This window comes from Abrus precatorius, unplaced genomic scaffold (assembly GCF_003935025.1).
Source record: "Abrus precatorius isolate BTA unplaced genomic scaffold, Abrus_2018 Scaffold3, whole genome shotgun sequence".
In the NCBI taxonomy this organism is placed as follows: domain Eukaryota; kingdom Viridiplantae; phylum Streptophyta; class Magnoliopsida; order Fabales; family Fabaceae; genus Abrus; species Abrus precatorius.
Window position 1 is genome coordinate 8550948 of NW_020874373.1, and position 14164 is coordinate 8565111.

At 28.7% G+C, this 14164-nt stretch overlaps 1 protein-coding gene across 1 annotated transcript; it reads right to left on the bottom strand.

Annotated features, from left to right (window-relative positions):
• Positions 1 to 255: 255 nt before the first annotated feature.
• On the bottom strand, positions 256 to 1796 carry LOC113862110 (transmembrane emp24 domain-containing protein p24beta3-like). The gene is made up of 4 exons (XM_027495248.1): positions 1590 to 1796; positions 1069 to 1255; positions 616 to 723; positions 256 to 389 (listed from the first exon to the last, which is right to left on the bottom strand). Exons 1-4 carry the CDS (start codon positions 1794 to 1796, stop codon positions 256 to 258), a joined length of 636 nt encoding a protein of 211 aa, XP_027351049.1.
• Positions 1797 to 14164: the final 12368 nt, after the last annotated feature.

A 14164-nucleotide genomic window follows, 5' to 3' on the forward strand; every position in this document is an offset into this window, starting at 1 on the left:
CCATTGCATAACTACGATTACTAATTTACTTATAAATTAATTAAAAGATGCTTAAAAAAACAGTGATTTCATCTCACAAAATATGAAATATATTGATGGTTTTATGCAAAATGTAATAATAAGTTAAACAACATTTTAATTAAATTATGCTACATGGCCAGAATACATTCAAGTGGAGATTTGGTTTAGTTACAAAAGTAAGAGAAACAATCAATAAGAAAAAAAGATGAGAGTTCCACAGATTTCTGAGGAAGCCTACACTCGGTTGTAGGCAAATGATTTGCTGAAGAGGCGACGAATGTATACTCCTTGTAATAAACTTGTAGCAGCAAATAAAATATACTCCAAGATCGTGTAGAAGACAACACGTTTTCTAGTGCTTTCGTTTGCTGCAGTTGCAAAATTTAATACAGCAAACAAATTAAAACCAATTTACAGTTCACCAAGATGCATGGGTTGATGAAACACACATAACAATTGGACTTCAGAAAAATATTTATAAACATTTTCTCACCTTGGCGTGCTTACCAAAAAATAACTAATAATTCAGTTTTGAGATGAGCTTTGCGGGCTTGACAAGTTAATAGCGACAAACGAGTGAGACTAATTACTTACTGTATCGATGTCTAGCATCACGTGCTTTCAAGTACTTCTGCTCTGTTACAATGGACTCCAATGCTTCTCTCAGCTCAGCGATCTTCACATTAACAGGGTCAAAATGTTCTGAACCCAAAAGCAATATAGAGTAAATAAATGGATTGGCAAAGCTATATATTAGATCCAAGCATGACGATAACAACATCAACATATCATAATTGATTTATATAATGTTAATAAAATATTCTTAATATTTTTCCTAAAACTAAATATTTGGATAGAGTTAATTACTTCATAGAGTAGATCATTCTGTCCTAGATGAAGTTAAGATATTATATTAAAATTATTTATCCTATGAAGTAAGTTGGCTAAACTCAGAACTTATTTCAGTCTTAATGTTGTGCTATATACAAATGTCCAATCGTGAAAAATTAATTAAATTATGGTGAGACTCTAAAATCTAGTACTAACCATCTTTAGCTAAGTCATGTCCATTTGGGATGTGGCCAACGTGAATGTAGAAAGACACAGTCTCGGGCATTAAAGCAGGGTTGTGAAAGCAGAACGTATATAATCCACTTTGTGCTGCTTTTAACTCAAATTTCTCCCCTGAGGTTCCCTTCAAAGAATACACCACATTCCCTCCTGGAGACGTCACCTACAAATCATGCAATATTCATTCAACCACCAATCACACACAGCTTATGTGAATCAAAACTCATGTCACGTGACAATTTTGTGTTTGGTTCTTTCTTCATAATTATAAAATTAACTAAGGTCTTATTAAAATTTAAGGACACACAGTTTTTACATAAAAAATTTATATGAATATTAAATTCGGGTTATCTTCCTCGTAACATATACATGTGATAAACAATTATTGCAACGTGCTTTAAGATACATGCAGTTGATTGGATGGATTTGGAGGCATTAATTATTTTGTTCACACATTATTGTCAAAGTAAGAAAACGGGGGCATGTGGCTAGCTTACAGTGAAATCAATTCCAGGGTGGTCTGAACTCCAGAAAATATCGTAGTCTATAACTACAAAATTCCCAGAAATAGTGTCACCCTCATCTAGAACGTGCTCTGATACGCATTCGACATCGTTTAAACTGATTGAGAGAGCAAAGCCATGACAAATTATGCTACCAAGGAAAGCGATTAAAATAGTGTAGATCTTTGAAAACCAACCCATTTTCCACTTTGTTATGATTAATTGTTAATGCCCGATTCACTTAGTTGCCTGATCTAGAACAACCTGGATCTCTCTCTTGGGAAGATGCCAATAATTATGCATCAAATGGGAACTTTTGATGGCTTAAATCTAGTTAAATAGTTTAACGGGTCATTACTTCTATCTATAGAGTCGTGTTAATCATCTATATATATCCATCATATACAATACTTTATATGAGGAGAGGTTGACCATACATGTAAATCATGAGCTCTTTTTTTTTTCACCTTCAATTTCACCGTTAATTGATAAAGCTTAATTTTCTTTAATCTTTTGCTTAATCATGAGTTCTGTTAGCAATCAGGCCACACCTCCTTGGCTAATTCAAGGCCCAAAAGGATTACCTCCACTCCAGCCCATCTCAAGGATTACACTACCTAGAGATCCCAACATTACAACAAACTGCTGAATCACATTATCTATCTATGCAAAAATAAACTAGTTACTAGATATTATGCTATATTTGATGAGTTGCCATTCTGTTAGATTTTATTCCCTTTCAATCAAGTAGTACCCTATGATTGTAACAAATTTAATTTGCACTTCCTTATATTTGACTATATAGCCTATTTCAGATGAATGAATCAGTAAGCTTGAAATCAAAAAATTCCTTCTTCTTTTACTATATTCTTAGGGGTGTCCTTAGCCATCAATTAAAGAAGAAAACACTTAACAAGTTCTTAATAATTTTGTCTCTGACAAACTGCATTTGCTGTCAACGTCAATTACATATATGTGAGAAGCAATGTTGGCGGCAAAATGTATAGAAAATCAAAGTTCGACTTCAATAAAATAAAAATGAGCTATTTGATTTAGATTTTCTTATTATCTTTATATTTAATTATAAAACTGACATTTTATTTTTATTCTTAAAGATTTATATAGAAAAAATTTAAAATAATACTTTTATGTTTTTACTATTTTTCTATATAAATCTTTTAAAACAGAAAATAAAATAAAATTAATGTAACATTTTTCTAATTAAAACTTAAAATAGAAAATAAAAAAAATTGAATTAAATAGTCTCAAATTGTCAAAATGAACTTAATTGCAATGCTTTTTTGGCCAGAAAAATTTTTAGAAGATAAAATGGCATCTTAATTTAGGATAAAGGATATTTTATGTTTAAAATAAATTTATAAATACTTTTATTTATCTCACTATAAGACTTTAAGATGATGTGTGAAAATTCAAACCTTTAATTTATAAGATATACAATTTTGTTTTGTTCTACGTGACAACTCCATAAAGTTACTTAAAAGCAATATTTAAATAAGCTTTTTTTTTTCAGTAATTAAAATATCCAACGCCCAAGAGGAAAACTACCTCTCGATAACATCATTCGTTAAAATTATGATTGATTTTTTTAACACGTGTGTAAAGAAATATGATAAATACAATAAATTTTATAAAAAAAATACATTAATGATATTAAATACTATAAATTTTAATAAAAATTGATTATTAATTTTTATTATTTACCTTTGAAGAGACTTTTTTTGGCCATTGAAGAGAGGTTAAAAATCTAAATTAGGACACATCTAGCTGTTATACTAACTTGGATGGATCCAGAATACTCAGCATTCACCACTTGAAGTAAATTTTTTACTTTTGGTCAAGACCATTTGTGCTGGCCAAGACTTTCGTTGGTGGGCCCAATTTTGGGCCTTGACCTTAGCTGAATAAATTGGAATTAACCTCTTTGGAATTCACGAAGACCTTACTTGCAGATTCGTCTATCGTTTTATATTAATTTGCAATTTTGGAAAATATGTTCCGTTTTTCTCTAGCCTATAATTTTGATTTTCCAGAGCCAGAAAATTACTGAACTGAATTGTGACGATAAATGCACATTATTGGTTTGTAGTGTTACTTTGGGTGCACATGAGAGGGTAAATTATGTACATACTTTTTTGGTATACATTATCGAATGTTACTTTGCTATTTCTTTGGATGATATAAAATTAATTCATGTTTTCAATTGATTGCAGTTGCAGGTTCCCTTATCATTTTCTACCTAAACTGGTTCCCTAAAAAAAGTTATGAAAACAAGGTTGATGGCCTCGGTCCTTTGTTTTTGGTGTTGCTGGACAAATATTTTTAGCACAATTCGAAAATTCAAGAGCTATGAGATAACTATTAGTCTATTACTTGTAATTCCATCTTACATGCATTTGATCCATGCAAAGAATTTTGCCTGTTTGTTGTTAAGATCATATGCATGATAAGATAACCGTAGCCCTGCCTTCTTTTTTGCAATGACGTGTAATTCATGTGCCAATTATGAACAATGATTATAAGGAGAGGATTCAATGTTTTGTGAATTTGTATCCACTCTTTAGTTATGATTTCTTATTAGGCATTTTGATTCATTAAATTCTAGTTAAAACTAGTTGTTTTTCTGCAGCGTTCAGTTTTGGAGGTAATAGAATTACAAGTATCAAAAGAGTTATGTCTCCTCAAGGAACTTCTTGGTTTTCTGAACTGTGGTTCAGATTTTTTACTATGATTCGACGAAGATATGATATACATGATGGCATTATTATTTGATCATATAATTGGAATCCTTTTTCTTTTTCACCCAATGACAGATATCTGTTTTATGAATGATGTCATGGGATTCTTTTCTCTTGGCAAGATTCTTGCTATTTCAAAGGGACACGCTATTTTTGTCTATCTTATAGTATAGAGGGATGCTTCAATTTTCTTATTTTTACTTTCCATTTTTTTTGTATTATTAATGACATGCAGTACGCTTCTGCAACAATTTGTCATTTATAACTTCCTTGTTCTTCATCCATAGATGGTACCTGTGTTTTGGATTGTTCTAAGTCGTTATATTTTTGCTATTCCAAGCATGTTAATATATACAATTTTCAGCAGAACTTCTCTTGTACTTCAGAGCTTCTTGTACTGCATGTACTACTTACCCCTGCTAAGTTAGTAGTCCTTATACTGTAATTTGATGAGATGGATCAAAAAACACCTGAAGAAGATTGATACTTGCTAATATTTTCATACATGCTTCATATGATTGTTTGTCAAGGACTTCCCTGTGCAATATTATGATTAGACGAAGAAAAATGACGAAATATGTATTATTCTCTAATGATAAATGAGAGAGTTGAATTACAACTGTACTCAAATGTATTTGAGAGACACTGACCTTTCCCTACATCCTAACGGGGGAGAACGTTTTTCAATTTTTTTTAAAATTAAACAAATTATATATCCTTTTTATAATAATAAATAAATAATACACAAAATTTATGCTAATATATCATTTTATATTTTTATTTTTAAAAATTATCAAATTAAAATATGCTTATTTAAAATAAGTTTGTCCTCTCTTTTCCTCTCAAATTTTTTCTTTCCAAATAAGAGGGAAGAGTCCAATCCTTTCCAAAATGACGAGATCTCCCTCTCTCAACCCCTCCTCTTATTAGGTAACACGTCTTATTTCTTTAGATAGCTAACCTAAATAACTAAATAATTTTGCACTCATTCAACTACCCTAACTAACAAACAAAATTTTCATTTACAGTCCCGAATGCAAAAAAAATCCAACAAATAGATTGTGTTAAATTTTCTATGGTGCAATTGAAGATCAATTTGCAGCGTAGAATTCAATTCTAAAGGTCGAGTTTTATATTGGGTAATTAAATTTACTAAATGTATCATTGTAGCAAGGTTTTAAATGTTGCAGTTGTCGCGGATGGATGCAGCATTATGTGGTTATTGGGCCCGCAATTGCGACCTGGTGCAGTTATGGTGGCCATTGCTAGTTAGATATTGCATGTCGACGCATCATTTGTTTGTTTATTGGTGAGAGTTGAGCTTCAATGTTTATAAGGTCTTGGAATTTTTATTTTTTTTCTATCACCTAATGTGATTAGATCTTCTAATTTTGTGGTGGAAAAAATACTAAATTTGAATAAATTTGGGCTATTAATTTTAAAATCAATGGACGAGATTTCATAATAAGTGGACAACGTGTGTAAGAGTTTTTTTATTCTCGTCGATGATGAAATTGCCCACTGATTTTGAAATCAATTATTCAAATTCACCTAAAGTAAGTGACTTTTTTTACGCAAAGCTAAATAATCTAATTGGGTTCTAATATGTTCCATTTTGTCTTTTGAGATCAAGAACCATCTAATATATCTGGTTAATAATCATTTATTAGGCTTTAAAAGTGAGCGCTGGGTAAGATTATCTGGTTCTTTTGTCCGCATTATTGTTCATGTAATCTTAAATAGGGTGAAAAAAAAAAGTGAACAATGGTTGATTATTAGTCCTTTTTTCCTCACTTGGTAAAATGCTGCCCCTTTTGTTTTCATCGCTATTTCTGTGAAAGTCTGTCAGTGGTAGTAGTAATAATGACTTGAGATTGAGATCAGTTTTTGTATATGCCGTGGAAGATCCTTGACCACGTCCTCCCTATGTCGTCTTCACTTTGTTAATTATTTTAGGCACATTTTTGTGTATTAATGTCTCTTATGGTAGTTCATTACATGAAAGAGCTATTCCATTTTTGCAATTGGGTGCTAGACCTTAATTGAAAATGACTAGAGTGGTAGGAGCACAAGTTATTTTCATTCCAGTTCTGATTGTTGGCTTATCTAATTATGAAAAGAATTAGTCACGACAGAGGCTGATACAATGCTTCTTATATATGCCATGAATGTATAGCAAGAATTGTGTTATTTAAGCCTTAACATGCATCTAATCTTATATTCTTTTTATTCTAACTTCTCTTTTAGCTTTTTGTGCTTCATTGTGTTTAAATATCTTTTTGTATGCATAACCTTACCATTTATAACATATTCTTCATATGTATGTCATTTTCAATTTGCATTCAAATTCATTATGTTTTTCTGACCAAGCAAGCTGTTTATGCTTTCTTGTATCAACTGATTTAGACAATTTTGAACTGTACTGTTGCTTTTTTTTTTCCCTGAGAGGGACAGATTTCCTCAATGTATACTTTGACAATGGCATATTTCTTTTTCCAGTTTTCTCTATCATGTCATCATTTCAGTGCACGAATCTTGGCATTGGTTGCTCTGCATGTGTATGGAGACCTTTAGTTTCCCTTTCGTACATAAGAGAGAATATGCAGTTAATTGTAAGATTTTTTAAGCCTTCATCTAAATAAATGCTCACAGTTATATGTAAATTAAAGTGTGTAAAACTAATCAATTTGAAAAAAAAAACTAATCAAATTAGCTAATTAATTGCATTAGTATTGAATTCCCAGAGGAAATAAGTGCACGACTTTGAAGTGGTTGGTTGAAAATATTCATTTTCTTTTATTTCTTTTTCCTATATGGTACAAACATTTAAGAATGTATTGGGTAAATTTGTGGGAGCGAATCTGGAAAGGTTGGAGTTGAGGGTCAGATAAGATGCTTAGTGAAGTGAACTTTATAGATGAATTGGCCCACCAGGTATCTCCGAAGAGCAATGCATATTTGAAATTGGAAGCTTTTTCTTGTCTGGGTTGTACTTTTCTATTTGTCAGTTGTTTACAGTTCAGTGGATGACGATCAACAATTTGAACAGTGTCGTATATGTAACGTCAATTATATACACGTGATTTGATTAAGCATTGAATTGAATGCAACTTAAACATATTGGAATTTTATTAATTTGATTCTCTAGTCCCTAGATCCACGTTTTCTTACCAAGATACAAAATTATCAATTTTAATTTTTTTTTTAATCACAAGTGAGGGAGGAATATAATATCCGGTTAAGAAAGGTCTGATTTTAAACCAAGACAAGATCAGCAACCTCCCTTGACGTACTTTAGTTTACCAATTGGGACAAAATACTTTAGTAAAATCAAGTTAAGAAAGAATCTCCACCATTAATTCTAGCATGTGAAATATATTTATTAGTTTATTGGTCGTTACGATTTAAGTTAAACGAAAGATTTGGTAAAAATTTTTAGATTTATATTAGTGTAAGAAGATTTATATATATATATATAATTTAAAATAAAATTAATAAAAAAGTCAATAGAAAAAGTAAAATTATAACAATAAAAGAATATAATTCACATATCATTTTAAAGTAATTTTAATCTTAAAAAATACATGTGACTAATTATAAAAAAAAGTAATTTTATTAAATAAATTATTTTTTATATTTTACTCTCATAATTGATTGAATAAATGATTGAAAAGTTGTTCAAATAACAAATTTTTTTATTTATTTGATGTAACATTGTTAATTAAATAAAACCTTAAATTCACGTGAACAAATTTAGGGTGAAAAACATTAAGGATCTTTTAGTCTTAAAAATTATTATTGTTTGCTTTGCTTTTATTTTTAATTAAAAAGTTTTACATTGATATATTTTCTTTAATTTGTATAGAAAATTGTAAAAAAAAAAGTTTTTATTTTCAGTGTTTCTCATATTCTTTGAGAATATAAAATAAAAATAAAGTAACTTTTTTAAATGAAAAAAAAATTGAAACTAATCAGTACCGTAGTCTTTCATAATATATACAAAAATTTTATATTGATTCTTAAAAATTATTGTTGGTTATATCACTCTTTGTGCAACATAAGACCGTAACCAATGTAGTTTTTTAGGGAATAGTTAGATAATTTTTATGTTCTTTAATGCGTGCTGTTAAATTTCTCTGGGTAAATTTAGAGATTTACTATTCTTAATATCTACCTTCTTGTTTTCTCATTGCATAGGTGACAACATAAGAAAAAGAGGGAAGAAAAGCTCTAATATATATGCATTATGTTCTAATTGAAAAATCAGGGTTGAGTTTGGCAACATTCAAGCTGTTGGCTTTATTTAGTTAGCATCACTTCTGAGATTACGGTTTTCAAATGGTTTTCGAATGAGCTAAACAAAAAGATCACAGTTGGAGATACTATTACTGGAGAGTGGCATTTGATTGGAACTTGTATTTGTATAGTATTTGTGTAGGGGATAATGGTAAATATTAGGAATAGAGGGAAGAAAAAGGGAGAAAGAGAATGGGTAGTGGAAGATGACATATGGAAGGTGGGGGAGGAAATATAAGAGGCTTTTGAGTTTGTCTCTTTGTGGCGCAGAGAGATATGAAAAGAAAGAGTTATTTTGAGAAGGCAAATGGGATGATATTGTACCTTAACACTGCAACTTATAAGTATACTTTCTAAAAGCTTGGATATACCATAAAACCCAACACCTTCTCCTTTCGTTAATCCCCAGGGCACACCCTTCCTCTCTCTTCCAAACCCATGTTACCATGCCCAGCGTGGAACCCTAACTTTAATAATTTCCACCAATTAAATCCCAATCTTTTAGATATTTACTACTCTTATATTTTTATATTTTTTTCTAACATATTATTAAGAATGTTTCTTTTCCCCTCTCTTCTTTCACTCTTTCTACATTTCAAAAAAGAAACGTTGGCTTCAATTTTTCTCAGAGTTTTATTAGCTGATTATCCACTTTCTCGTCATTTATACGTAAATAGAATTCCATTTTAAAGAGCTTTTTAAAAAAAAAATTTGTTATAAACTCCTCTAAATTTTTTAACATATTTTTTAATTTATAGAATAAGGATTAAATAAAAAGATATGTATTTATTATTTTTTAAAAATTATATTTTTTTAGTAATCACAAGAATTAATAAATATAAAATATATGAATTTTTAGAATTATTAGTTCAATACTTGGCTGAATTATATATTTAATTAACAAGACATTTGAAATAGTTCATAAAAATAACTTATAACTCTCATGTACTTTAATAAATTTATTTAAACAATTTATCAGAATAAAGTTTTTAAAATTTATAATTAAATATGTGAAAAATTTTGAATGATAAAATTTATTGAATAAATATTCATTCTTTTTTCGTAAATGCACCTTAATATATGATTGGGAAGGTAAGGATCATTAGTGAAACTATAAAATGCAATTTTTGAGAGTATTGGTACAATGAAAGAGGGTTTATCCAGCTTACATTCAATCACATATAGGTTAAGTTGATAAATTGGTGGTTCATGCAAAACGTTATAAGTAGAAAATTGCATTGCATTTACTTATTGCTAAGTACATTGGTAGAATTTCTGCCTACCAAAAGCTGTGATGTGGGGATATGCACAGAATTTGATAAAGGATTCATAGGAAAGATGGCTGGGAATTGTAATTCAAAACTTTCAAAGCTCAATTGAGCAATCGTTGACATTTATCTTTTCCTTTATTTATTTTTTCTCCTTTTTCCTTTTAATCAAGTATCCCCTATTTGTCACGGACCACCATCACACTCTGCACAAATACACATAGACATATAGACCATCATCATCTTCATTAGTTTACCTTTCCACTCACGCTTGTAATGCAGGTTTTGGAGCCTCCTTTGCTCCTCTTCAGAAAAGGTTCCAACTCTTCGAAACTCACCATTTTTTTTTCCTAAAGAAAAAGTGACGAGGAAAAGAATTTCTTGGAGTTAGGTTAATGCTTTGGGCAATAAATGTGCCCACTATTTCCTAAATTAGCTGAACCACATAGTTTGTTCAGGATTTTGCAGCCTCCGTTGGAAATGGAATGGAATAAAAATATTTTGTCAAGTTTGTAATAAAAAGTTATAATGTATTTTTTAAAATTTAACACAACAATTACAATTTATCACATCTACTTAAACTAATCAAATATATTAATTATAGCACAATAATCAAAATACATTTCCATCCATTTAACGATATTATGAAAATGGAAACATGTTTCTAAGAACATGAGTATGGGAACATGATCTCTACTTTGACCATTTTCTACCCCAAAAATAGCTTAGGGACCCATATGGACCATTTCCATGGCTTTTTCTATGAGTTGGAGTGTAATTATAATCACCTTGAAGCCGCAAAATCTCACGGGCTAGGATTTGAAATTTCCGAAACTGTGGAGATGAGCTGTTAGGGTCCGTATATCTTTCACACACTTAGAATAATAATGGCCAACATGACCTTATGGAGACAAGTCTTACATTACATAGATAGAGACAAAAGATATGGATATGAAGCTCTCTGGCACTTAGCTGCCAAATAAAAAATGGCGTCACTTTTTTAACTCAAACTCGACAATCTATATTAAACAAATAATGATTAATTAAAGATCACAATTTATATTTAGAATCATATTAATGTATTAAAAAATAGATTATGTGGATGTGTTTGACAAATTAACAAAGTGACATATCTTTCGCAAGGAGTTTGTTTTCTATTTATTAATTTTTATTTATAAATATAAAAATTAATATTATTTGTGATGCAGTGATCTTATATACAAATTTTTATTCTTTTATTGGGTTTTTTTCCTTTTTTTTATAAAAAGGTTAATTATATTTTTAATCTTTTTAATTTAAAATATGTATAATTTTAATAATCTTTACTTTTTTTAATTAATTAAGTATTTTTAATTTCAAAATTTAATAGATTTTGTCCTTCGTTAATTTTTATTTATCTAAAACTCTTAAATTTTTGTTTTTTGCTCAAATTTTTTACAAATTAAATTGATAAATTTATTTATTTTACTTAAAACTAACCTATCAACATATCAAATTGCACAAAAAAATATTTTTTCTACTTTAAACTCTAACACTATATTTTATAAATTCCTTTAAATTTAATAAAGAGATTTACTAAATTTTTTATGAAATTTTAAAATTATTTAATGTTATAATTCCATCACAAACTCTTCCAAAAATTACGAAGAAAATAAAGTTTTAAAGATTTTAAGCGAAGAAAATTAATGAAAAGACTAAATTTGCGCATAATCTTAAAAGTAACATAATGTAATTAACATAATAATGTAAACTTATAACTTATTTAAGAATATATAATTTATTTATTTTTATCAGTAAAATAATTGAGTTGTTTGATAAATATATCTTTTAAATAACTTATAAAAACTTATTTTAGGTAGCATTTCCTTTATGAAGAGTGCTTGAACTATACTTTTTAATATATTTTTAATACATTATGAATTATTAGTTAAAATTTATTAAAAAAATAATTAAATTAAGAGTGAAAAGGAGTAAAATTTACAATTTTTAATAAATTTTAAACAAAAATTATGAGTGTGGTAAAAAAAAGTTTTGCGAGCATTTCTTTTTATTAGAAGTAATTACCAATATTTTATTATTATCTTTAATCTGTTGAAAAATTTATATTCACATAAAATAACTTTTAACTCCTTTTTAGTCATTTAACCTATCAACCAACTATATATATGGTTTTATTTTATTAAAACAACTCTAATCAATTACTTGATTATAAACACCAAACTTTTAACTACAAGATATAAACTTTTACTACTTGTTAATTATAAATTATAAAATTTTAATTAATTTGATCAAAGTAATAGTTTAAATCAAAGAAACTAAAAATCCAATTTAGAGAATAAAATAGTGTGGGGGGCCAAGGACACTTGTGCCAAGTTGCATGGCACATACTTTATCTTATTATTAAACGAATATCCCATGCATTCAAAAATTCTATATTAAAGTTCGGATGTCAAAAGATGTAACGTCCCTTTTGGAGCATAAAATGCAATGCAAAACACATATACCCGTGATGAGATACCAAAAGTGTAAAAATTTACCTGGGTTATATCATCTAATCAGTAAACTTTACTGCTTATAAGATCAATGACATTATGACATATATTGTTGTAAGAACTATCTATACATTATACAATTTAATAAATTTGTCATACAATGCTTTTACCAACTAAATTAACATTACAAATTAATGTACAAAATAGCGGCAATCGTGATTCTATATCATTCCACCACGACTCACGGGTGCCTCCTACCCTCTCTTTTTAATAACATCAATACCAATCATCAACTAAAAGTTAAACCCATGCATGATTTATATATGCAGAGAGATTTTACTGTCTTTATTAAAATATTTATAGAATAACATTGTCGCTTCTATCATATAGGTTATCTTGTTTCCCTTCCCGTTAACGGTACTGTTGAATATCATTATGAGCATCACTGCAATCTTTTTTCTTTTTTAACTTTGCATTATTTATTTTACTATGAACTCTTCTATTCACGTTATTATCTAGTTTTTTTATTATTAAATTTAATTTATTTATCGTAATAAAACTTTTTGAAGCATTCTGTTTGGTAAAAGGTTTTATACTTTTTTTTTCACGAATGTCTATAATTAATTATAGTTAAAAAAAATAAGTAATTAGAAATTGTTACAAATTTTTATTATTTTTTTACATATCATTTCACAAAATTTCATTTACAACTTTAACACTTTTATGAGTAAATATACAAGTTAAATTTTGAAAAACGTCATTAGTATAAGCATCTTACAATATAAATGTCGATTTGATATACACGAAAGCTTTCAAAGGACTACACTTTTATACACCTATATTAAAAATAAACCTTAAAATAAACAAATTATCATTTCATTTTATTATTCACGAAACATTTTCCAAAAGACTATATTCTTTTGGAGATTAAATTATATATTTTACCCTTTTTAATATGTATTTACCAGCCTTTTTACGATGAACATCCGAAAAGTACACAAAAGTAGAGTCACATTAGAGTGATATCCCAACTGGTTAGTTCAAAGACGAGCATACCAGCTAGTCAACAACAATGTGAGTCCATCGCATCTAACTACATAACAATATTGATATGGCTCACCAAATGCAGGGCGTTTTGTTCAGTGTAACAGTGTAGATCTCAAAGTCAATGACAGATTTTATTGTCTGCTTTGTTAAAGGTGATGCAGAATTAGCCCCCCAATAGACATAATAAAACTTAATTTGTAATATGTGCTCCTGCTGCATCGGTGATCCCATGATGTTCAGTCACTGAAACTCCTGATATTATGGATTGAGGCTCTTGTTTCTTTTATGCACGAAAGAAAATGACATAAGAAGTCTCTACATAAATATTATCAGCATATATAAGTGACATGCTCATTTGCCTTACTCAAAACCCTCAATTATATTCTCCATTATTGTTTCAGAGGGTCTGTCAATATTTTTTTATAGAGAAATATATATACATATATTAATTACAGACGAGATTAATGCTATCCCGTACCCATATGTATATTTTTCACAATACAAAATAGAGAAATATACCAAAACCATTAAACAATTCATTGCAAACCAATATACGCATAAATCTTTCGCCATCTATTTAATTATTCCAATTAAATGCATGTGCAAACAAAATTATTTTTATATAAAAGTAAAAGGAGTAAATTTAAATTATATAGCCATACATATATAATTAATAATAAATTTTCTGAAATCATTTAATTATTTTTAAA